The sequence below is a fragment of the Castanea sativa genome, chromosome 12, assembly GCF_040712315.1.
Source record: "Castanea sativa cultivar Marrone di Chiusa Pesio chromosome 12, ASM4071231v1".
Lineage (NCBI taxonomy): Eukaryota > Viridiplantae > Streptophyta > Magnoliopsida > Fagales > Fagaceae > Castanea > Castanea sativa.
In genome coordinates this window covers 14825944-14853080 of record NC_134024.1, presented here as the reverse complement: position 1 = coordinate 14853080, position 27137 = coordinate 14825944, and the positions used below count along the sequence as shown (strand labels likewise).

Sequence of the window (27137 nt, the reverse complement as noted above, 5' to 3'; positions counted from 1 at the left end):
TAAATAGAAAAAAAACACACACACACACACACACAACAACCCAAGTATAGGTCATTAGTCTCATATTTGGTAATTTATCTTTAGAATAACATGATGAAATAGTCAGGTCAAATTTTTATACTATTGAATACATATATATTCTTGTAATACACACACATAAATTGCATATGTTAATATTTAGATAAGTATATGTAACATTTGGATAATTCATGGAGCATTATAAAACAAGTTTCTCAAAATAAAAAAAAAAAAAAAAAAAAAAAGAATAATATTAGAGAATATGTATTACAGTCTATGAAAAAAATTGATTCCTCAAAAATTTATGAAACACTTGGGGCTGCTGTATAAGTCAAGAATCCAGGGCAGCCAAGATTCAGTACATGATCAATTCACTGATAATTCTACATAGAATAAATCAAAATCCACAAAACTTGTACAGCTGGGGAAAATATTTCAAACAATCTGATGACAGTCCAAGTTTTTTACATTGCTTTTACTAATTCGAATTGAAGAGTGATACAAAATTGGCAATGCCAAAAAACTCATAGCTTATTACAGAGATACATATTCTAATAACTTAGTTTGGCTAAGCTTGGCATTAATTAATATAAACTGTGGGGTCATGGATTTTGGGATTTGGCCGAGAGCATGTGGTTTTGGCCGAGAAGCATGGGTGGTCCGGGTCCGAGTCCGAGGAGTACTATCTCCTCGGATAAAGCCAAACGCAAATCTAGTATAGATCCTAATGATCAAGGATGACCTTTCAGGAAATTCTAATGATAGCAACGAGCATCATGAACGTACAAGAGAAATAAAGACTCAAAAATATCTAAGGGAAAACTGCTACCACCGCATTAATGAGGAAGTGACCTCTGAACAGTATTATGACAGCCTTACAGCCACCCCAGATGACTTTTAGAGGGGGCTAATGGGACAACCATCAACTGTCCACATGTGGTCCACGTGTAGGGTAAGGATGAAGGGAGAGATGTAATATAAACAATGGTAGAGATCCCAGAGAAGGGGGATGAAAAAAGGAGAAGAGAAAGCACTATAACAATCTCAACAACTCCTGTAACTATTGTCATCCAATATATGCTAGAACAGAGCTCCTCGGACTGTGCCGAGAACCAACTTTCTCGCAGAAACTGGGTTCAATTCTTGTTGGCTCATCATCCAAAACCATATTAACTGTTATCCAAGCACTAAAACCTAGCTCTTTGACCCATTCTCTACAAATTTATTGTACTGGGTTCATTGGGCAAAGATCCCTTACATAAACCATAAATAATCCTGTCACCTATTAGCACTATCAGCACTATCCGCCAGTGAAATTATAAGGTTGATCAAATGCAAGAGGATTACCATAGTTATTTTGGTACATGTCCTCTCCTTATTTTGAGTGTGATGTTCAGTTTGCATAGGTGCTGAAGCAAGATAGGTAAAGCATTAACTCTTCTTGCAGAGAAAGAGTATATTATTCCCCACATATATATTTCGGAAATTTACATGGACTGGCTTATTCTTCTACTAAGCCAGGTTGCCTATTGCATAACCAAAACTGAAGGGAGGAATGTGCACGACAACTCAAGAGAGGAAAAGATGGACTGGTCAACTTGCCTCTGGCATAACTTAAGATAGCACTGGATACATCATTCATGATTTATCGTGATCGTGGTTTAGGTGATGACAGTAGGTTTTTCTCTTCCTGTGAAGTCCTTCAACTTTGATACAGATAGTGCCAAATCTAAAGCATGAAGAAACAAACATTTAGTAGTTTATATTAATTCAGTTTATAAAAATGATGATGACAATGGACTAACCAATTAACGGTTTTAGGGCTGTTTGGGCATCTTCATCATGTTTAGATACATCGGGTTCAAACTGCTCTATGTAAACTCTAACAGTAGCACCTGCTGAACCAGTTCCCTGTAAATATGAAGAAGTTATTTTCCACTTAAAAGATGTATCCTCAAGGTTATTAGTTATAGACAGAGAGAGGTTGGCACATACTGATAAACGAAATATGATCCTTGATCCATCTGTGAAAACAAACCGAACACCTTGCTTTGACACCACGCTCCCATCGACCTGGCCAATAAAATTAGTGAGTTAAACTGTCAAGAAAGGACAGTTCAGGGTTCAATTTCTTGAGCCACAAGTAAGCATAGGCAGTAGACATGTATGCTGTTGAAACTTACAGGGTCTGTATACATAAAATCATCGGCAAATTGGAGGATATAGCTTCCTGTACAAGGATATTTTTCAGCATCCAAACATTATTTATTTATTTTAAAGTAGCATCTAAACATTGCTGAGAAGTGGTGATTGCATGAACAAATCTTAGGTACGAACTTACCACACTTTTCACCTGCCTTACTCTTAGAGACTAAATCTCTAAGATATCCTATCATTTTATTGGCACCTTCAGATTCACATTCCTGGAAAAGGAGTTACATTAATCAATGAATCCATCTCTCACAAGACAATGATTTCAAAACCCAAAACTCAAATTGGAGTAACAACATTGTGCAATTTTTTGTTTTTAAATTTTCAAGAACTGGTTATGAAACTTACCTCATAGTCATATCTAGAAAAGAAATTCCTTCCATATGTTGCCCAATATCCCTTCACAACGTCGGAGACAGAAACCAACTTCTCCCCTGGTTTCTTGTCTTTGTTTCGGTATGCAATAATTGAAAGCCATGCTAAGACAGCCCTGTCATTTGGAGATGTTGAAGTCAATTCACATGGGAATGGATTGATTAAGTGATAGAGACAGGATACAAATATCTCCTTCAATGTTTACATATGCCTCATTCACTACAAAAACTTGCACTGAGCATTAAAATTAAAGTCAAGTTTTTCATTGGCCCAACTAATTGAAAAGGTAATTTAAGGAAACCAAATTTTTAGAGTAAAACTATGGCCAAATACCGATTTGCTACACTATTATTGATAAAAGAGTATAATAGTTAACCAAAAAACCACAGTGCCATTTTATAAGATCCAGTGTCATTGATTCAACCACAAAATCAAATTCAGGTGATGCATCAAATCTATTTTGACCCAGCATGAAATTAAATATTGCAACATACTACACCATCAAATTCATACCAAAATTTACTTGATGAAAATATAAAGTCAACCACTTGGGAATGGCACATTGCTCTTTCAAGTCTTGCAAGGCCATACACCCAAGAGAAGTATATGCAGTTCTATGTATCAGAATGGCCACATCTACCCTCTCTCCTTAACCTTTTTTCCTGACAATAATCTACCCTCCTCATCCAGAACTTCAACTAATATATGAATCTGATAAGGCTTCTTGCTAGTCCTTGGTAACAAGTGTTTGAGCAGCATAACCATATACTGTCTGTTCCTGCCTGATCTCAGCCAAGCTCTATAGCAGGATCTCTTGTGACCAACAAGATCCAGGAATTGGGTATTATTTAATTTAAGTATAGAACTAGGTGTGCAACCAAGCAGAGCCATTGACGAACCCCTTGAACAGCCTGAGTTTGTTTACTTACTAAAATAAATCGAGTTCAAGCCCCATGTAACAGTTAATCTTACAACTACACTGAGACAGCTAAAGCAGCTCTTAAGCTTGCAAGCGGCTTCCATCCTGAGTTTCAACAGGTATATTGTGGCTCGAGAATAGGTGACTTGAGCTGAGCTTGAAAAATTAATTTTTCAGGTGATCTGAGTTCAAACAGCCAGATAGTCAGAATGGGTCAGCTCATTTGGAGCCCTATTAAGCAATGTCGACCTTGAATAAGGCTTGTGATTCTCCTTGTATGGCTACCCAAGCTTTTTGGTATAGAAGGTTGAGCAATTTAAAAATGTATATTCTCAAAGAATGAGCATAATAAAAAATAAAGATGTTCAAATAGATGAGTGGCAACATTAAAAATCACAAAATAAGGATTTTGTGTCATACAACACCAAAAGTAGGCAGAAATTGAGGCGAGGAAGGAGAGAAGTTGATGTTATTTTCAAAAGTTACATGGAACAAAATTAAAAAATGCCCTAGCATGGGGAAGTGATTTGATTCAAGCTGTAGAAGCTAAGATGAAAAGAGCAAGGCCAAATAAAGCATGCAATAAGGCAGTGAGACAGTAGATCACCACAAAATGAATTCAACTAATTGAAGTCCTGTAACCAATTATAGCATTTCTTTAGAGTAAAACAGTGTTAAGATCATGAGAAACCCTAGCAAAGACAGAGAACATATAGAATTAAATAATTACCCTACAGTACAAATGCAGACAATTACCATATGCCATCCTTCTCACGAATGTGATCAGAACCTGTTCCGAAACTCTCTTCCCCACAAATGGACAACTTCCCAGCATCCATAAGATTTCCAAAGAATTTCCAACCAGTGGGGACCTGAGAAGATCCATTGTTCATCAGTAGAGATATATCTCTAGATATAAGCCCCATTCTTTAAGTAATACAATAGTTCAAAAAGAGCTAAACCTCAAAGAATGGAAGCTTCAATTTTTCAGCCACGCAATCAAGAGCACCACTTGTTGGCATAGATCGAGCTAAACCCTATTAAATTTGAAATATGAGTCATTTCTTTTTGTTCAACAACTAAAATATTGATAAAGAAAATCCAGAGAGAGTTTTTTACCTTAATGCCACTACGGAAATATGGAATGGCTTCTTGTGCATTGGCAGCAATAATTGCGACAGAATCCGAAGGAGTAACAAAAAAACCTCTACCCAAAATCATATTTCTATCACCATCTCCTATTGATGATAAAGGTATACGATCATTCAACATAATAAGAATACTAATAAGAATATTAAAAATGTGTGTGCATGTGCACAAGAAATCAGTGACCATTTAGTATTATAGAACCATTAAACACAAATTCTGCCTCTTGTAGTCATCTAAAGTACCATCACTTGCAGCACCAAAATCAGGTCCGTTTTCACCATACATTGTGTTGACCAAATCCTTGGCGTATCTGTTTAACATGCAAGTCAAAAATAGCAATGCTCCAAGATAATGACAATCAGCAACTATCAAACAAACTATTTCACTCTTACGTAAGATTGGGATCAGGATGACCATGCCCAAAATCCTCCAAAGGCACTCCATTTGAAATTGAATCCTACGTGAAATAGCAAACATCTAATAATATCAGGAACTCCAACAATACTAGACTATAATTGCTTTAGGATGTTTTATGTTCACAACATACCAGACTGGCTCCAAGCTTGTCCACAAAGATGGGTTTTGCATAAGCACCAGTAACGGCATGCATGGCATCAAATATAAACCTAGAAAGTCATAATATCAAATGGTTCAAAACCATGAAACCTAAATGATTTGTATATTGGAAATTGAAGACCCAATCATGATCATAAACTCAAGGTTTCATCATTGCCCATAAATAAATAAGAAATCATAAGTACATCTTTCTATACAGGAAAGGGAGATGCATAAACCACAAAGAAAAGAGTTCAAGCTACAAAGTGTATATATAAAAATTCATAAACCTATCTAAATAAACTACCTTAGTGCTGATATACTAACAGTAGTGAATATTTTTAGGGGAGAAGAACCCAGGGGGTTTGGGCACAAGCAGGGCAGGGGTCAAGAATCATGAAGTAAATGCAATTTGAGAAAACATTTAATGCATGAATTTTAGTAAGATCATGATACTAAAAATACAAGTATTACAAAAACGTACATAGAAATCAGTACCAAGGTTATACTGTGAAGCAAACACCTCAGTGCCTCTAAAAAACATGATATGTATGCAAATTTTCAAAAAGTAGCCCTAGTGTAGAACTACTAGAAAACTTTTGATTAGAATTAAAAAAGACTGATACGGGTTGTCACTAAGAATGCAGCTTATGAAGGTTAATGCTAGTATATCGATTACCTAATTCTTTAAATAGTTGTAATCCATGAGTAAAAAAGCAGGTTAAGGGCAGTGGGAATTGTGAAGTCAATGTGACTATTTCCATGCATATATGGTTTCAGATACCTTGGGATTACTACAAGACTTGAACTTAACAGTTTTTCAAAGTGATTCAAAGAAATCCAACTTCAGCAAAATTACTGGCCCCTAATGCAAATCAACAGATGCCATTTACAGGTGTTAACAAAAGGATTAAAAGAAATCCAAAAGATGACAAGTTCAATGGAATAGAAAAACGAAGAGTATGAAGATGATGAAAGCTTGGTTGCAAAATTTTGTTGAAAGTCATTCCACAGATTTATGTTCAAGATTTCACGGTACCTTAAACCCTATTTCTCTGTTATTGATTGGTCAAGTAAATAGCTTTAAGTTTTGGGTTGAGGAAGCAATAAAAGACACAATGATGACTAAACCTAACTGTAAATATGGGTGGCCCCAGCAGTCTAACAAAACAGGATTCATGTAGCAGATTGCACAAAGTAAGGATCAAGGATTGTCATTATCTTTCGGGGCCACATTAAGAGAAAAAACAACCAAGAGATAAATGAAGAGACACAGAATAAAGGATGACTAAGAACCACCCAATGCAATCAACAGAATAAACCTGTTAGATAGAGGGCATATGATACCTGAAATCTGATCGCGACAAAAGACTTTTGATAAGCTCAAAATCAAATACACTCTGCACAAAAGCCCATAAAATTAGTTATCAGTAACTCATATGAATTTCCATCTCAAAATTCCAAAGATGCATATCCCTGTTCCCTACCTCCAGTAGCTCCAAATAGTCAGAAACTGGGTCAACAACTTCAACACTGAAGTTCCTGAACTCAGTAACTCCAAGATGAGATAGGTCAACATCAGGAATGTCTGCCACCTTTATTTCACTGATCTGCATTACACTTACAAAATTGAAACAATATGCAAATAAAATAGAAAATGAATCAGGTGGAAAGCACTTAGACTGCTTTAAATCAAACGGGATAGTTGAAAATATTAAGTTGCAGCTCAAAAATTTTCACACCAAAAGTGCTCTTTTTTCTCTCAGATATTAAAAGAGAAATCATTTTCAAAGACAAGGATGAACAATGACCCGGTAAAGTGACTAACATAATAGACAAAGTATCGAAGCATGGTCGTGAGCAAAACAATTCAAAGAAATGTTTGGGAAAAATACAATTTACACCCTATGAGTTTTGTGAATTGTCATTTATTCCACTAAGTTTGAATTTGTCATTTTAGTATGTGAACTTTGACAACAATGTCATGTTAGGAACCTATGAGTAGAACTCACCCTTGAAAACCAACTTGCAAGGGGAAGGTGCCTAAGAGCTTATAAACACGTGGTTAAGCTTACACTTAATCCATGTGGAACACTAGGATCATAACATACTACCACATTTCGCAGCCAACATCCACGAGGCTCACTCTAGCAACACTGACCCGATGGTAGCCCTTTTTCTTTTGGTGGTTCCACTCACCTATCACTTATTTTAATCTAGTCTCTAGGTTGCCCCCTCTAGGATCCGACCACAAAGCCACAACTCATTTGATCTCATACTCAATGAGCTACGCCCGATTACTAGAGGTGGTGGTGGTTGGCTCTAATACCAAATGTTAGGAATCCATGGGTAGAACTCACCCTTGAAAATCGGCTTGCAAGGAAAGGGTGCCCAAGAGCTTATAAACACATAGTTAAGCTTACACTTAATCCATGTGGGACACTAGGATCATAACTTGTCATTTTAGTCCTTCCATCCATTGAAAGACGTTTTTAAAGAGAATTAACAACATTTTCAAGCCGGTTTGTCTCTTTAAAAACGTCATTCACATTTATAACATTAAAAAATGATTTAAAACAGCAATATAGACCAAATTGGCAGTCTGCTAATTCTTTCTTGTTACATTGCTCTGTTACTTGAGTGCTTTGGTATATCATGTATTCCCTCTTATGGGTGTTCTAAGTGCATCCTTATTCTGTTTTAGGACACTCTCTGGCTAGCATGGCAGTTTTGTTCAAAAAGGTAATATATTAGCTTGGAAGGCTACTCCCTTGCAGTTCACCACACTTTCAATGGGGTGGGACGGACTGCTTTAGAAGTTAAGGATGACCTGTCACAGTCCCCATTGGCAAGTTTGCAGGTCTTTCTCCTCCTTTCATGGACAATCTAGATTTTTTACATACACATAGTGGGTTTTGAACTCACGACCTCACCCACCACCTTATTCTTATGAGGAGAGGAAGCACCATTTGAGATGGACCTCAATGTCTAGATTCTTTACATGTTCTACTTCTTTTTTCTCCCTTGCCTGTGGTCCCCCTTGGGTTATTTTTTTCCTCCTTTAATAGGATCTATCTATCGATCAAAGAGAACAAAAAAGAACCATCTTAAAACAAGAAGTGAAAGCAACAAGCAATTAACAGTATAAAGGAAGATAAACAGCAGCACAGAAAAATTAGCAAGCAAAAAGATAGATCCAGATACTTACAGAGAGAGTGTTTCCATAAATCTTGTCAGTGATGGATTCAGGTGCAGGCTGACCACTGCTGTAATTGAACTGGAAAGAGAACAGTAATGGCATTTTGAGTTGGATACATTGAATGGTGCTATTAGAAACAATAGAAAATTCTCAGATTACGCAACAAATATCTTATTGAAGAACACCATGCTTGAAGATAATACAATTAATACTGAATTAAGAAACTTCCAAACTAATATAAGCAAATCCTTTTCTCAATAAAATACAGTAACATTAGGGAGAAGTGTAAACCTAATTTGAAAGGAATTCAAAAAAACCAATATTTGATTGGGTGCAAAAGTTTGAATTTGGACAATTCCAAGAACTATGGTCATAAAGACCATTAGGTTTGATTGCATTATACATACTGGACTTGTAAGATTAAAAACTCACCTTGATACCCCAATCATATTCAGGCCCACCAGGATTATGACTTGCACTCATTATAAATCCACCATTGGCCTGTGAAAGTAATTGTTTAATTAAATCCCACCCAAAGGAACAAAAGGCAAATGAGTTAGAATTTGAAATGCTATGTCAAGATGCTGAACCATTGATCAAAAGTAGCACAAGCTTGCCTTTCTCTTGCGGATCACAGCAGAAACAGCTGGTGTTGACAAAACACCTTCCCTACATTGACACAATTTATGCTTATTCTCTATGACAAAAGGCATCAAAGTCAAAAATTGCAGAAAAAATGGCTTTGCAGCTTCATAACACCATTACATATGAATACAACTTGAACAGGATATTAGTGGTGAATAGACTCTCAATGCATTTAGCTACCAGACCAATTGATTGAGAAGATGTTCTATAATATCAAAATGGAACACAAAAATCTCTAAATAGTTGTTTTATAAAATTAAAAAAAAAAAGAATAAAAAATGGGGGGGGGGGTGATTGGAAAATAAAGAATATTCTACGGGACTGCTCTGTGACTGAACAGATACTCCCGTCATCTAAATTACTGGGAAAACAGAATTAGCATAGAAACTGAAATCATTAACAAGAGACACAAGTTTTGGAAGTTGACTTTCATTTTTTTTTAACACATGATGACATATCTCTTAATAATGTTTGATCTAAATAAATGAATTTTCAGACATATAAAGTTTCTAAGACTAAAACAAGAGAGCCAACCCTAACCATACATGTTTTATTGCATCAAATACTTATATTTAGCTATATCTGAGTTTGTGTGTCCAAATGTTACCAGAAGAACCATAGAAAGCAATACAATCAAAGACAGCTCAAAACAATAAAATGGCATAGCAAGAGAGCACAAACAACAATTGTTCGTCTAGTCATTCCATACATAATTAAAGGTGGAACCTGCTGTAAGTGTCACTCAATTAGGTCTATGGACATTGGCTAGAACAATTGTAATTTGGACAAACTATTACAACAATTTTCTTTTTCATATGTGGACAAGCATAGCGTCTTACATATCACTGTATAGGGTAGACTTATCTGTAAGTTTCCAACCAGATGTAGGACACAGGTAGAAACAGATATATTCATTCAAACAGGCGGAAGAAGAACATACATAAGCACCTTACATAGTACACTGTAATAGAACTTGGTTAACAACTTAACATCAATTGCCCATGAAGATTATAATAACTCAAATAGATGCCAATTAAGAAACTTACTTGCCAACCAAAATTTTCCCAACACCATTCCCTGCAGCTATTTTGATAATTATCTGCATTTTAAATTCAAACAGCCATACAAATTCGTTATACAATTGGAGACAGATAAGATTGACTTAAAATGTTGCATCGAGCAAGTAAAGATAAAAATAAAATAAAAACCTGTGCAGCTTCTCGATTAAAATAACGCCCATCACCTCCTAACACCAATAACCCATTCTTGTAATCCTCTGCTGGCAATGAATTAAACAATGCCTACATACACGAAATTCTGATTCATATTGAAACCGTAATGCACTAAACGCAGACAACTTCAATATTCTGAAAGAAATTTTGAAAAATAAATAAATCAAAACCTGGATCCAATTGGCAAGGTAATTTTCTTGCGTAAAAACTTTCACCTACAAAACAAACAATCAAACAGAATACACAGGACACCCATCAGGCTCTTTTTGATTGCCAAGAACTTGCAGGTAAAAGAAAGGGATGTAAAAATTCGATCTTGCAATTACTTGAATGAAATACTTCACATTTTATAAACCAGGAAGAAAATATCATAAAACCCCAGATTTCCATTTCATGTTTCCTTTATTTTCTTGCCAAACAAATCTATAAGTACTTCAAAAACCACCAACCACATATCCCAAAAGTTTAAGCTATTAGGAAAGAGTGAATTTAATCATTTTAACCATAATTCTAACAGTACTCATTACATGTGAGCCCAAACTCCCAACCCCTAACACTTGACAATTTTAACTTTTTAAATATGAAGTAGAGTGGAGACAAGTTCAAATTCATGAACACTTATGATCATTTGCTCTGATAATATGATAAATTATCGATCCTCACAAAAGCTTAAGTATTAGACAATGGAGAAGTTAATCATAATTCTATGATTCAAACAAGTTAACACTAATAGAAAGAACAATAAGAGAAAACCTTCTTCCGGAGTCCACTGGTTCCAGTCTTCTGCCCCTCGATCGGCTTCGTTGCTATTGAATTAATCTGCAAAAACTCACACACACACACACACAAATAAGGAAACCCCAAGTGTTAAACAAAACCCCAAAAGCCAAAATGCATATAGAAAAACATATAGATAGATAGAGAAAGAGAGAGAGACCTTGATGCCTTCAGGCTCAGCAATGGTAGTGGAAAAGGCTTTGATGGAGGGAAAGTGTGAAGTTCTGAGAGTGAGTTTTGGAGAAGGTAGGGAAGAGAGGAGTGAAAGAGATGGGATTGGAGAAAAGAGAGTGATTGCATTTGATGCCAATGATGATGACGATGATGATGATCTGGGTCTTGAGGCTGTGGTGGAATAGAGCAGGTTTAGTCTCACAGAGTGAGCCATTCCTCTTTCTTTTTGAGATTTCAGAGAGTGTTAAGCTTGAGTTTGAGAAGCAAAAAGAGAAGATCTTTATTAAAATTTTCAAATAAAAAGTTGCTGACTCAAATGCTGAGAAGTGTTTGTGTCTTTGTGATAATTGTTGTTGTTGATTGATGCAGTAGGAGAGTGAAGTAGCTGTTTAGAGGAAATAAATGGCTGCCACATGTACTTTGGGAACACTTATCTAGACCCAATATACCATGTTATCATGTCATGTGAGAATTGTGAACTTGTGAACTGCTTTTGCCTCTTCCCCAATGACAAAGTATATTCCAATTTCCAGTTCTCTTTTTTTTCTTTTTTTCTTTTTTTTCCAATTTCCAATTCCTATATCCATATTTTATAGTATTTTTGTTACCTTAAAGTTTGAATTTCATTTTCTTAGGAAAACCTCAACAACAACAAAAAAAAAAATGTCTAGATAGATTGTCCTCCTTATACTTCGCGGTCACACGCCACAGGGGCACATCCCTTGTATCTATTTAATACCTCTATCTAAAGTGAGCTAAGCTTACATTGGACTGAACAATAAGTCGATTTTATTGTTTTTAAAAAAATAAATGAAGGAGAAAATCATATTATGTTAAAAATAAGTTGATTGACTAGTTTGATTTTAATTTTAAATCTTGATAAATACAATGAGTGAAATATTTGAATAGATAAAGTTTTTTTTTTTTTTGGGTACTCCAAATGTAACATAGGAAAACCTATAATACCATTACCATTATTGTATAATGCTAGTAAAAATTAGAAAAGAAGACATATTTATTTATATGGTTAAATTAGATAAATTTATCTATATCTATATCTATACTATTATTTAAGGTGTTTTCAAGCATTTTCAAGCCGTTTAAGTCGTAGTCTTGAATATCACTTACAGCTTCTTAGTTAAAAGAGAAATTAGTAAAATAAAAACTCACAATTTAAAATCTCCGACTAAACCCACATTCTCATAAGTTTACAATCTCCTTATCTCTTATTATTTTTTAAATTTAGACATACAAATCATATTTTCCTTCTCATTTCTTATCATTTTTTAAATTTAAACAAACACACTTTCTTTTTCTTTTTTTGCTTTTTTTATATTCTCTTTTATTTTGAATAGAAAAATTTCTAGGCATTCAGCAAACTCAAATTTAACATAAACTTTCATTGCACGAAAAAAAAAAAAGATGAATAATGAAAAATTATAATATTAAACCTTAAAAAAAAAAAAAAGGCTTCATTGCACACGCGAGGCCGTGTGATGAAGCTGGTTATGAATCTTATGATTAAGTAGTAGTAGTATAGTCCACAAGTCACAACTAGAGATGTCAGCTGATAAGAAGTGGCCATGGTCTGGTCTAATCTAAGGCCTGGCCCAAGTGGTCACAACTAGCCCAAACTAGGCAGCATCATTAATTCTGATTGTTACTTCTTACGTCTCTCCCTCTCCTATATTTTCATTTAGCCTCATATCATATTCCTTTTTTTTTTTTTTTTTAAATAAATAGTAGTATAAAAAAAACTGCAGCAAAAAAAATTAAACAACTACAACAAAGCCAGCCTCTTCCCCGATAACATTAAAAAAAATATAAATACATAAATATATATATATATATATATACACACACACAAACTAAGCTTTTTAGCATAAAAAAAATATTTAAAAAGCAAACATACATAGTGGTATTACATCAACCAAGTGAGAGTTGTAAATAACATAATCTTAATTTCTGAAGCATCTTTCCCATCAAGGCATCTGCACACTTATTCCTTTGCCCTAAACTAGTGCTCAGCTGGAACTAGCACATTAGATTCTAAAGACACAGACAAGAATTCAGATTTTCTAGATTTCCTAAGGTACTCTACCAATAGATTTCTTTAAATCCTAACCACTCTTTTATGATTTAAGGGTCTAAATTATGTCATGTCAGTATTTTACTAACAATACTTTTAAAATAATATTGCAAACAAAACAATTAAGATTATTGTTAGTAGAATGCTAACATGACAAAATCTAGACCATTAAATCATCAAAAAATAGTTAAGATTTAAGAAAATCTACTTAGTAAAGTACCATAGGAAATCTAGATGATCTGAGGCTGCGTTTGGTTCGACAGAAAATAACTTTCAGAAAATGTTTTACGCATTTGCGGGTGTTTGGCAACAACTGAAATCTTGGTCAAACGGAAAATTAGTAACATTGACCGTAAAATACTCCCTCCCCACCCGTAAAACATTTTCCATCTCTATTTTACCTTCAAATAGAAATTTTCCAGAAAATCCAGAGAGACAGAGCACGAAGAGAGAGAGAGAGAGAGAGAGAGAGAGAGAGAAAGAGAGCACAAAGAGAGAGTAGAGAGAGCGAGATCGCGCCCCAACCCGAGCCGGCGAGATCGCCGGCGAGATCGCACCCCAACCCGCGCCGGCGAGATCGCGCCCCAACCCGCGCCGGCGAGATCGCGCCTTCGCCATCGCCATCGCCGCGCGATCTCGTCTTTGCCATCGCCATTGCCGCGCGATCTCGTCTTCGCCATCGCCGCGCCAGCGCGATCTCGCCTTCTCCATCGCCATTGCCGCGCGATCTCGTCTTCGTCATCGCCGCGCCAGCGCGATCTCGCCTTCTCCATCGCCATTGTCGCGCGATCTCGTCTTCGCCATCGCCGCGCCTGTGCGATCTCACCTTCGCCATCGCCATCGCCGCACGATCTCTGATGAACCCAATCGCCTCTCTCTCTCTCTCTGTCTTCGTTCTTCTCTGACCAGATTTGGGTTTTGTTGTTCTGTATTGAGAAAATTTGATGATGAGTTTTTTTTTTTTTTTTTGGGTTTTGTTGTTTTGTATTGAGAAATGATATTTGTTTGGAAGCTGAGAAAATGTGAGCAACAAGTAGAAAATGTATTTTCTATAATATTTTCAACATCACAACCAAACACCTGAAAATATTTTCCAAAGTATTTTTTAAAATGCTACCAAACACCTAAAAATATTTTCTTTTCTCGAAAATATTTTCAACTGAAATTATTTTACACCTGGAAAATATTTTACATCCAACCAAACGCAGCCTGATCTGAATCTCGCAAACAAATGCATTAAGTGTGGAGGAAAATGATTTTTCTTAGTATAGAAGGAAAGTGTTTTCCTTATTAAAGAAATAATTAGGTATTCTTTCTCAATTAAAAATAGAATTAGAGTTTTATAAATAGATATTATTGTAAAGGGTTTGCTGACTTTAGTCTTTGATAGGGCTCTAGCTAAAACAGTCATATTGTATGAGCAATGGTATGCTACTATTTCCTTTGGGTTGAAAGATACGCAAGTGTGTGAGTTAGTGAGTTTAATTTTTATGAGAGTGTGAGAGAGCTATTGGGTGTATCGATTCTTTGAGGTCATGAGTTTGTGTGATGTGAGAGGTTTTGTTCATGTTTCTGTTTATGAGATTGTGGGTGTTGTTTGCAAAAGTTGAAGGTTTCATTTGTGAGTGCTTGAAATTCATATTGTTTAGTGGTGGTTGATATTGTTCGTGGACGAGGTTTAGAGTTGACCAAATCATAATAAAATATTATTGGTTTATATTGTTATTTTATTTTATTATTCGTGTGAATGCATTTTTATTAGCCGGAATCACATTAATTTGTTATATTTAAAATATTAAAAATCATCTTTATTCCATTAAACCACTTTAGCAATGCAATGAAAAAATGTAAAAAACAACTACCACCAAGCAAGAAAGTTATTCATTGGTTGCCAAAAGCTATGGATATTTCAAGACGGAAAATATTTATACAAGTTTACCTACCTAATAATCATAAAAAGATTTGTTAAAGCCCATTTTTAATAGGCCCAACACAGGTGACCCAAGTAGAAATGAAAAGCAATATACTGCAAGCTATTGACACAAATAATACCAAGCCCATTATTTTATTTTTATCATTATCTCCGGGTGGCTGCCTAGCATAGCCTCTCATAGATCCCTTAAAAGTGAGAGTTTTATGCATTAAGCATGACCTTAACGTGGCCCAAGCCCATATAGAAAGCCCACTGAGAAAATTGAAGGAATGATTTAGATTTTAGAGGGTAAAAGGGTTTTTTTTAACTCACCCATGGGTTTAAGAAAAATTTTCTTATCATCGCCTTTGTTTTAAAAACCAGATCGGCCGGTTTGACCGGTTCAATCGAGAACCAGGAGCCAACCTGGTCCAATAAAAACCTCTAAAACCGGTCAAAAACCTAGTTGAACCGAAAATTTAAAAAAAAAACGATTCAGCTCTCGGCTCAGTTTTTAAAACCATGATCATCGCGCACCCTTGGTGCGATAATCACTCCATAAGTATAGGTGTTTGTAGAGTATGGGAGACAAAAGTCGAGATTTAAGTCTCCAAAAATTGAGCTTCACACATATATACACTTAGTTTAGGTTATAATAGAATTTTTATTTTGTATCAAAATATATATATATATATATATATATATATATATATATATATATATATATTTGCAAAGTATGCGTGGAGCACTTGCAATATCCATAAGCCCATGAGTGACACACGTGTAAGCCAAGCACATACAAAGCCCAACTCAAAGTATGTCGTATTCACTGTAATTTTCGACCAAAACAACCCCAATGAAGCTGTTGGGGAGTTGAAAACAAATTGGATACCAAATGTGAGCATTGAATATTACCATTATATAGTAGGCATTCACATTAGCTTATGAACTTTAAAGTTACAATTTTTTTTTTTTTGAAAAGAAAGTTACAATATTATAGTAGGCATTTACATTAGCTTATTAAAAATCTATGTATATTTTAGCATATTTAAGAACTTAATTTTTCTATTTTACACATTCACTTCTCAAAACACATCACATTAAATTTTTTATTTACACTAAATTTTATTAAAATGTCAATTTTTCTTGATCTCTCTTTCTTCATACACAACAACCACTATTCACATGTTAGTTCTTTGGTCGTGGTTATTGACCGGTTTAATTGTTTCTTTTTCTTCACACACAACAACCATTAAAACTGGAAAAATCAACAAAAAACTGGTCAATCTCTTTTTCAGTTCTTTAACCGTTTCAATTTTTAAAACCATGAAAATACACAGTTATTGCAGTAACCATGTATTTTTACATAACTTTGCATGAACTGATGCAAGTGAATTGTGGGCTTTATTGGATAAAATTCAATACTTTTTTATACAAGTACTAATGTGAATACTCTAATTTGTTGGCAAAAAAAATGTTGAACTATGTTTGGTTGGAGGATAATAGTCAAAGTCCTTACTACTCTTCCATCATGTCCTCAACTCCTCATATTCTAAACACAACTTCTTATAGCATTAAGAGTTTATTTGGTTGGAGGGGTGGAAAATTTGGAGGATAAAAATGGGGGAAGGGATAGAAAAGTGGGAAGATAGAAGATATTTAGTATTCTTTTATATGTGTATTCAATGGGAGGATGGAAAAGTAGAAAAATGGAAAACTGTTGAAAAGAAATTTACAATTATGTCTCTATTAAATAAAACAAAAGGTAACACATTTCTTTATTAAAAAAAATTGTGTAAGGACACTTAATTTTTTTTTTTTTAAAAGAGCACGAGTCAAAGGATCCAAAACAAATGAAAAAAAAATAATCAGAAGTACATGAAAAGAAAACCAAAGAAAAAGAAATAGATGGGTTTAGAAAAAGACAAAAATTAAAGGAAGAAAGAAAAAAAAAAAAAAAAAAAAAGGCCAAAGAATTTATCACAAACCTATGTGCACAAGTTTTTAGTCTTTTTCTTCATCTGAAGTTTGCCCTCTAGTTTTTTCCTCATTTTGGTGGGCCTGAGGAGAAAATACTTTACTCCACCACTTTTTTTTTCCTCCATTCTCTCCAACTAAACACATACTAAAAATATCTTATCTCCACTCTTCTATCATTTTTTTTTTCTTTTTTCTATCCTCCCTATTCCAGATCTAACCAAATTGACCCCAAAGGGTTGTTGGTTTTTTTTTTTTTTTTTTTTTTGTAATTTGTTATCCCTACCTATAGTAAACCATTCAAACTTGGTGTATAATGGTCAAACTTATCTTTACATTTTTCTTTTCATTTTCTTTTCAACCCATTGAACAAGAGGATGAAAAACATTGAGATGGTGTTGGTTTGCTTGTTTTCATCACTCAATTCTCACTTTTCATAATTCAATTCTCAAATTTGGTGGGCCCCACATCATTTTAGTTTTTTTGGTTTAGTTTTCAAACTCAATTTTCATAACTCAATACTCAAAAAATTGAGTTTGAGTTTTGGAAACTGAGAACAACTATTTTATTGTTTTCAAGTTATGAGTTATGAATTAAGTGGCATTTTTGTAAATTGCTACAAACGAGTGGAACCCACTCAGTGTCATGTCCCATCAACGAGAAATTATAACCTTATAATTTCTCCCCATCAACATACACCCAATACCCACTAGCCAACGACTCTCTATCTTCTTTCTTTTTCTTTTCTTTCTTTCTTCCTTAACCTCACGATGCCTTTTCTCTCTTCATTTCTCTTTGCTTCTTTGTTTCTTCTTCACAGCCTTTTCTTTCTATATTTTTTCTTCTTCATAGCTACTTCTTTCTTTCTTTTTTTCTTTTCTTCATCATCTCTTCTCCTGGTGATTCTTTCTATTTTCTTCATCTGTCCACATCGATGCTTCTTTCTTTCTTATTTCTTTCTTTGGTTTAGGTGATTTGGATCAAGATCTGTGGGTTGGGTGGGGACAGAGCAAGAGGGATAAGGTAAGCGAGGCAGCGAGCGTAACCAAAGAAGAAAAATGAGATTTGCAAAAGAGAGAGACAATAGCCGGCCGCCAATCCAGCGAGTTCTTCAGTTTCTTTTTCTTGTTTTTACGGATTTTGGTTGTGATCTTGGTTGTGATTTGATATGTGGGGCTGAATTCAGGCGGGTGAAATTGGTTAAAGAGGCAATATAGTAATGACAAACTGACTAGCACAGTGTTAAGTTTGCTTTTGTAAGAGAGAAAAAATTTTGGGTTATGGAGTGTCAAACACAAATTGTTATGGGTAGGAGAAAATTGAGTAACAGATTTGAGTTAAGAGTTAAGGATTATGAGTTATGAATTATGAGTGATGGGTTATCAGTTATGAGTGATGGGCTAACTAAACAGGCCCTAACTCTTTCCTTTTTATCTTTCTCGATCCCTCCATCCTTTATTTATTTTTTGTCCCTTTTACAAAAAACATTTTGTTTATCCCTTGAATTTGATGGTGGCGCTTTGGTATAGACCTCGACCTGTTTATTAATAAAAATTAGAAATATAATATGTAAAATGGGATATAAGGGTTGTGAATTTAATCATATGTTGGCTATTATGCTTTGCTAGTTTATTTGGAGTGCTCATTGAATTTGCACAAAGAGAAGAAAAAATAATAATTTTGTTGTCTTTTGTTATATAAATTGACTCTTTTTCCCAACAAGTGGTATGTGGCAAGATGTTGTCAAAGGTCCCTTTTGTAGTTGGAGTAGGGTAGGAGTACGTGTACTTAATTATTGTGCATCACATAAGATAAACCCAAAAAGTCCATCCAAATGATTTTTTTTTTTTAAATGTTCAACAATGTAATATTGCTAATGGTGTTGGCTTAAGAGAAGAATGACAATGTGAGTCTTCCATGGACATAAATGTACATGATTCTCATGGATGAACATGTGGGACTAGCATGTGGTTCCTATGGATGGTGTACACAAGCCCATGGATAACATGTAGTGAAACAAAAAAGTATATATACTAAGAAGGGCTAATAGGATTTGTTCATAGTCCATGATGTTGGATAATTTAGACCCCGGTTGATAGAATTAACAAGTTTTAAACTCAAGTTGTTAATTAGATTTATTATGAATAAACTTTATTAAAACAAACAAACATCAATATCATGTCAATATCATACATAGCGGAAAAGTAAATAAGACAAGATATGATGACTTAGGAAAACCAATGAAATAAACTAGTTTCACAGTAAAAAACCTAGAGGGAAACCTTTGCGAAAAGCAATACACTATAGTAAAGAGAAGTTTCAGATCTAGTACAAAACTTTTGTTTCTAGACTCTATAATCTTCGTAGATGAACTTACAGTAGAAAACTTCTACCTCTTCAGAACTTCTAAACTCTTTAATATATGAAGACCACCCTTTTGCACGGATCCAAATACGTGACTAACTCCAACAACTTGAAGAAAATGTTGTTGGCTGCAAAGTTCTTTACTTCATCAACAATGAAAATTAAGAAGTACTTGATTACAAAACCCTAAGGTGCAAAAGATGCAGTAACTTCTTGCAGAGAGAATAAGGTACTATGTCACTCTCTGCATGTGTTCTCTATGCATAACGGCCTTTAAAATAAGTCTTATATATGTCTAGAGTTGTGAGAAAAGAAACCCTACACATACATGTCAGCATGAGCCGAAAATCAATTCTAGAAATTCTGATTTCGTAGATCTCGACAGATTCAGCATCTGTCGAGCTTCATTCTTAAGTCTCAATAGATACTGATCTGTCAAGGTATCTGTCAAGCCTTAATGAACAGCTTTTTTCACTTATTTCTTGATTCAATCTTCATGGTTTTAACACTTGACTTGAACTTTTGTTTCTTGAAGTACTAAACTCATCATAAATCTACTCAATTATAAGTAAAGTGCATTTTGTCAAAAGATTAGCTAATTACATAAAATATGTCCTTAACACATGACAAAAGGTCTCGAAGCTCATAAAGAGATAATGACTCACACTTGAGGGAAAGGGGGGAGATTTTTGGGTATACATGGTTATCGGAAGTCTTATATTGAAAAAAAGTACATTGAAGAATTACTATAATATAATTGGACCCAAATTCATGAGTTTAAGTTTCTAATAATTAGTGTCTATATATTGGGTAATTTAAAATACTCCTAGAGTATCATAAATACATACTCCTCATTCTCACAAAATTGTGGGTCTCACTAATTAAATTAATGGTGAGATCTACAATTCATGTGAAAGAGGGAAGTACACATTTATAGTATTCTTCAAGTATACAACAATTTTTCCTATATATTATATTAATACCTTCATCAGAGTATCTCCATTCATTATTACCTTCCCAAAAATAAAAACCTTTTACAATGAACATGTAGACATTATTAAACCCTTATTTTCCTTCCCAACAATAACATTTTGATACCACACACTCTTAGTGCAGTGTCACTTCACAAGTAAAAATGCTTGTGGGATGTGGGGGGTAAGGGCCGAGGTTTAAGTCTCTAGGAAGGAGCTTCACACACATATACACTTAAATTAGACTTGAGTAGAAATTCTATCTTATATATATAAAAAATAAAATAAAAAATAAAAAAATTTGATGCATAATAAACTCGTATCTTTAATTCTTTCAATTGGAATTCTCTTAATCTTTATGAAAGTTTTATTGTTAGAATTCAGGGAGGGGATATTAATAAGCGGTGTGTCCAATCAATTAAATAAGGCATTGTAAAAGATGAATAAGGGTATATTAATATCTAACTGTTTATTAAACAATGATTCTATATGTTATATAATTAAGACCTTAATTGAATTATCTCAATCTTAAATTTTGATTTTATTGGAAACCCTCTTTATCGTCAACATCACCAAAAAATTTTATTTTTTATTTTTTCATATTATATAGCGTCACCAATCTTAGTTATTGTCTGGGAAGCATGGGTGTGGCTCCAAGGGTGTCACACCCGTGTCTATCACGCACAGACATGCTATGGAGTTGTCGACACGGCTGCACGCACGTCTAAGGCGAATCCCTTCTTTTTTTTCCCGATTTTCGATTTGGTCCAAAACGAGCTGAAACAGCCTTGAATCAGTCCAATTCAGGCCAAAATAAGGCCAAAATAAGTGTTTTTTTTAAAATAAATAAATAAAAAGTAAAAAAAATAAGGCAAAAACGCATCATTTGACTCTAGTGTTTTCTTTCCCTTTTTGTTCCCTTTCCACGTTTTTTTTTATAAGTTCGCAAATAATTGGAAATTGTATCAATTTAAATAATTACTTATCATTAAAAAATATTATTATTTTTCAAAATTTACCCCCCTAAATATCGACTATAAATATTAAATTGATCCCAAAGTTTCTATTGCTCTTAAATTGGTATATGTTTACCATTATATTGAAAAATATGCTTAGTAATATATAGAAAATAAAAATAAAAATATATTTAAAATTTTTTAATAAATGTATCCCGCCGCACCCGCATTTTACTTTTTCAAAAATTGTCAAGTTACCGCACCGCACCCGCACCCAAACCCGAATCCGCACCATACTTCCTAGGTTATTGTCCAATTATATTATTTCTCGTTCGTTATAGAAATTAAAGGTTTCAAGCCATTGTGGTGAAGACACATTAATTTCCACAACTTCCTTTTACCTAAAAAACATAACTAACGATTTTTATTATTTGTCAACATGTTTTTCTTAATGATTCTTTCATGTTGCTATTCCTATTTGTACTTCATGACTACTAGTACAAAATTAATACACCAAGAGGCAGTAAATCGATAACAAGTTTCATACCATTTTTGCATCTGTAAAGTTGAATTTATTAAACTATGTATTGGTTTTATTCCATGCCAAATTTGTTTGTAATTCAACATTTAGAAACCCTATATTTATGTGAGAATAATGTAAAGGTTGTGTGTGTGAGAGTGTGAAGAATTGATCAAGTGTGTGCAACAAGGAGCAAACTGGCAACTGGAACTGGAACTCACACTGACTCGTGAGTGGCGACCCGCCAAAATGTGGCACACATGTGAAGCATGCAAGAAGTTGAAGGGTCATAAGTCATAACAGCTGGATCACTACAGGACAAAAAATACAGTCTACCCTTTTTGTCATCTGGCGACTGGAACTCACGACTCATTCCAGTTGCGAGTGACTTGCCAGTGCACCTTGTTTTGCTAAAAATTGACTTTTCACATTCCATCTCATACCCTGCTATAAATACCCTTATACTCACGAAATGCAGAGAGATTCCAAAGAGAATTTTGAGAGAAAAACCATAGAAAATAACAAGATTGATTCACCCACAATCTTATACATTTGATTCTCTAAATTATTGTACTCTCATCCTCTCCATTGTCATACCCATGAGAGGATTATAAATCAAATACTTACCTCACCATATTCTAAGTAGTGAGAAGGTTCTTGGTGTTTGGGAAGCAGTTCAAAAGAGAACCAATTCATATTGGTTGATGCAATGGGCTAATTGTGGGATCCGGTAAGCTAGAGAAGACAAGGTTCGGCATAACCCTATTGGAGCAAGAAGGTTGGAGAGCTTAGGTGCATCGGGTAGATTAGGCTTGGAGGATCTATTGCTATACATGTATTCCAACTGATTTTCTAGTAGATCATTAATCGCTTGGAGGGCGGTGGAAAGGTTTTCACCAAGTTCTTAGGTTTCCTCTTCGATAACACGTGTCGGTGTTATCTTGTGTTTGCATCTCTCTTTCACTTACTCTTTGCTTTTAATTACTACTGTGTTGTGATTAAAAAATGGCTTAGAGTTGTTTGATAATTTGGGTATTGCTTATAGTTCATATTCCGCACATATATTGTTTGAATATAAGCTTGTTTTGAAATTTTGTAATTGGGGATCTAAACATTCACAAGTGTTTTACACACTCAGTGAACTTTCAATTGGTATCAAAATTGGTACACTTTGACAGATTTCTATATCTTTAGTGTGATCCTAGACCCCTTGTAGCTATGGATGAAGCTATGGAAAAGACTATGTTGAATTGTGATACAAATGTTTGTGATAATGACTCTATGAGTATTTTTAAAGATTGTCCTAACAATGAACTCCTACAGTTATTAAAAACAAAGAAACATGCTAGAATGTTTGTTCACGTGCTAAAGTATCTTGAACACAAGAACCATGTCTTACACAATAGTCTATGTGAGTCAAATTCATTGATTGAGAAGTATAAAAGAAGAAATAGAATATTGTGTGACAAGGTTGATCATTTTAAAGAGAGAATTCAATCTAGTAAAAGAATAGAAAATGAAGATGATTCTCTCTTTAAAGATCAAGAATGCTTATCTCGTGCTTGCTTATTTGTGCACACCTGTTTGAACGTATTCAATGCTTGTTTATGTTATCTTGATAGTGGATGTTCTTGTCATATGACAGGAGATAAATCACTTTAAGTCTCTTAAAGAGAAGATTGGTGACTATGTGACATTTGGGGATGGAAGTCATGCTCAAGTTCTTGGCAAAGGGATTATTGAGATACCGGGGCTACCTCTATTGAAAGATGTTCTATATATCAAAGGACTTAAGGCGAATCTTTTGAGCATCACTCAAATATGTGATGAGGACTTTCTTGTTCATTTCTTAAAGAAGGGGTGTGTGATCATAAATAAAGCAGATATTCAAGTTTTGGAGGGATATAGGACCACCGAAAATTGTTACGGAGTGGTTCCTACGCCAAATATCTCTTATAGGAGTGCCCGAGTCGATATGTTGGCACTTTGGCACCAAGGCCATGCAAACTTCAAACAAGTGGTGAAAGTGTCCAAACTTGAAGTCGTTGTGGGGCTCCCAAAACTTGGGAAGTTGGAGAAGACTATTGTGGTGCTTGTCAAATGGGAAATCAAACAAAGGCGAGTCACCAAAAGGTGAACGTGATCTCTATATCAAGTTGCTTAGAGCTTCTCCATGTTGATTTAATGGGGCCCACAAGAACAGAAAGCTTAGGAGGAAAACGGTATATTACGATCATTGTCGATGATTTCTCAAGATACACATGGGTGAAATTTCTTAGAGAGAAATTGGAAGCATGTGAGAAGATAAAGACTCTTTGTAAGAAGCTTTAAAACGAGAAAGGTTTACCAATTATCAAGATAAGAAGTGACCATGGCAAGGAGTTTGAGAATGCAAAATTTGAGTCTTTTTGTGAGAAGAATGGGATCAAGAAAGAGTTTTCAGCTCCTAAAACTCCTCAACAAAATGGGATGGTCGAAAGGAAGAACCAGGTGATTCAAGAAATGGCTAGAGTCATGCTACTCAACAAGCAAATTCCTCAAAAATTTTGGGTGGAAGCCGTGAACACCTCATGTCACATTGGCCATAGAATATTCTTCCGAGCGGGAACAAAGAAGACCGCATATGAAATTTGGAATGGGAAGAAGCTAAAAGTAAAATACTTCTGAGTCTTTAGGAGTAAGTGTTACATTTTAAATGATCAGGAGAACCTTGAAAATTTTGATGCAAAAAGTGATGAAGGTATCTTTCTTGGGTACTCAACCACTAGCCGGGCATATAGAGTTTTCAAAAAGAGAACAAAAACGGTGATTGAGTCCATTAATGTAGTTATTGATGATGCCATAACACACGTAGCAAATGATGATAGTAGAGAAGGAACACGCTCCAAAGAAGCTGCCATTAAGACTGAAGCCCAAAATGTTGAGGTGGAAGAATGTTCAACGAAAAGAGAATCTACTCCCATGAACTCTATAATGGAGACAAGATCGTTGTCTAGATCCTCAAGCCCTTTCACTCCTCCGGAAGTTCATCCTCTTATCTCTCGGAATAATGAAGCATCCACCTCAAAGAAGCCATCATCTAGAGTGGTTAAAAATCATCTGAAAAGTAACATTATCAGTTCTTTAGATGAAGGTCTTCGTCTTAGAAAATGGAACATGCTTGTTGCAAACCATGTGACTTATCATTACTACCTTACTCAATTTGAGCCAAAAAGGGTAGAAGAAGCTCTTCAAGATGAGAATTGGGTGGATTCAATGCATGAAGAACTGAATCAATTTGTAAGGAATGACATATGGGAACTTGTCCTAAGGCCCAAAGACACTCATGTCATCGGCACTAAGTGGATTTTTAGAAATAAGACCAATGAGGATGGTGAGATAATAAGAAATAAGTCTCGGTTGGTGGCTCAAGGTTACACTCAAGTGGAAGGAGTAGATTTTGAAGAATCATTTGCATCCTTTTGTCCATTGCATGTATCATGGACTTCAAACTCTACCAAATGGATGTGAAATGTGCCTTTTTTAATTGGTTCCTTAATGAAGAAGTCTTTGTTGAACAACCCAAAGGTTTCCAAGATCCTCACTTCCCGGATCATGTTTTGAGATTGAAGAAAGCACTTTATGGATTGAAACAAGTACCAAGAGCATGGTATGATCGACTTACAAGTTATCTCTTGGATAGAGGATTTCAAAGGGGATATGTCGACCGAACATTGTTTGTGAAGAAAAAAGAGAACTATCTCCTTGTAGTTCAAGTGTATGTTGATGACATAGTGTTTGGAGCCACTATAGACGTCCGTGCTATAGAGTTCTCTGAATAAATGAAGAAGGAATTTGAAATGAGTATGGTGGGGGAACTTACATTTTTCTTTGGTCTTCAAATTAAACAAAAAAAAGATGGTATGTTCATCTCTCAAGAAAAATATGCAAGAAATATTGTCAAGAAATTTGGACTAGATTCCAAAAGCATGCCTCCACTCCCATGAGTTTATCTACCAAGCTTAGTCTTGATTCTTTCGGGGTAGAAGTAAGTCCAACTTTGTATAGGAGCATAATTGGAAGTCTCCTATATCTCACTACAAGTAGGCCGGATATTGCATTTAGCGTGGGAGTATGTGCTCGTTATCAAGCAGCCCCTAAGAAGTCTCACTTGACGGCTGTGAAAAGAATCATATGCTATATTAATGGCATTCTCAAGTATGGTCTATGGTACTTAAAAGACTCTCATGATTGTCTAGCCGGTTACTCTGATGCAGATTGGGCAGGAAGTGTTGATGACCGAAAATGCACTTTCAGCAGATGTTTCTATCTCAGAAACAATCTTGTATCTTGGATGAGTAAAAAGCAGAACTCGGTATCTCTATCTACAGATGAAGTCGATTATATAGCTACTGGGAGTTGTTGTACTCAACTTCTTTGGATGAAGAAACTTCTTCACAACTATGGGATTCCTCAAGAAACGATGAGTGTGTTTTGTAACAACACTAGTGCCATAAATCTTTCCAAGAATCCTGTTCAGCACTCAAAGTCTAAGCACATTGAGATTTGCTATCACTTCATCCGTGATTTGGTGGAAGATAAAACCGTATGTCTAGAGTTCATTCACACAGATAACCAAAAGACGGACATCTTCACCAAACCTCTCGATGGCCCTCAGTTTGAATCACTTTGTAAGACCATCAGTGTTGGTATTATTCCTTGAAACTCATGTGTGTTGTGTATTTTACTTATCTATCTTGAATTGTTCTTAATTGAGTAAAGCATACACTATTTTGTTGGTAGCACTTCATTTTTTTTTTTTTTTTTAAAAGCTTTGGTTGTTTGTTGTTTTGTTTTTTTATCATTTTTTACATGCTTTATGTCAAAAATTCAAAAACACATAAAAAGTATAAAATCCAAAATGTTTGATTGGCGGTATTGTGCATTGTCACATGCATGTTTAGCCTTGTATTTTCGTACTAATGACTTTGTGCATTAATAAGCTTAGCTTGTTCTCTATGTTTTTGGTGACTCACTCGGTGACTTACTCGCAAGTCAGTTGAGTCACGAAAAACGCGTTTTTTGCAAAAATAGGGTTAGAAATCATATAATTTT

General features: G+C 34.9%; 1 protein-coding gene across 1 annotated transcript; it reads right to left on the bottom strand.

The window, feature by feature from the left end:
- Nucleotides 1-1342: 1342 nt before the first annotated feature.
- LOC142619760 (phosphoglucomutase, chloroplastic) lies at nucleotides 1343-11621 on the bottom strand. The gene is made up of 22 exons (XM_075793031.1): nucleotides 11241-11621; nucleotides 11057-11122; nucleotides 10474-10518; nucleotides 10280-10372; nucleotides 10118-10170; nucleotides 9044-9095; nucleotides 8859-8927; nucleotides 8436-8504; nucleotides 6715-6837; nucleotides 6575-6627; nucleotides 5220-5298; nucleotides 5065-5129; nucleotides 4915-4982; nucleotides 4643-4761; nucleotides 4486-4560; nucleotides 4280-4395; nucleotides 2578-2719; nucleotides 2360-2441; nucleotides 2202-2248; nucleotides 2014-2091; nucleotides 1824-1929; nucleotides 1343-1747 (listed from the first exon to the last, which is right to left on the bottom strand). Exons 1-22 carry the CDS (start codon nucleotides 11466-11468, stop codon nucleotides 1680-1682), a joined length of 1896 nt encoding a protein of 631 aa, XP_075649146.1. The 5' UTR covers nucleotides 11469-11621; the 3' UTR covers nucleotides 1343-1679.
- Between the last annotated feature and the right edge of the window lie 15516 nt (nucleotides 11622-27137).

What these genes read in the sequence shown, in the direction of transcription:
- LOC142619760 (XM_075793031.1), bottom strand. Translation starts at nt 11,468, where the DNA reads ATGGCTCACTCTGTGAGACTAAACCTGCTCTATTCCACCACAGCCTCA. An exon ending in CTGAGCCTGAAGGCATCAAG is followed by an intron (nt 11,123 to 11,240) that starts GTCTCTCTCTCT and finishes GAGTTTTTGCAG; the next exon opens with ATTAATTCAATAGCAACGAA. An exon ending in AGCCCTAAAACCGTTAATTG is followed by an intron (nt 1,748 to 1,823) that starts GTTAGTCCATTG and finishes TTCATGCTTTAG; the next exon opens with ATTTGGCACTATCTGTATCA.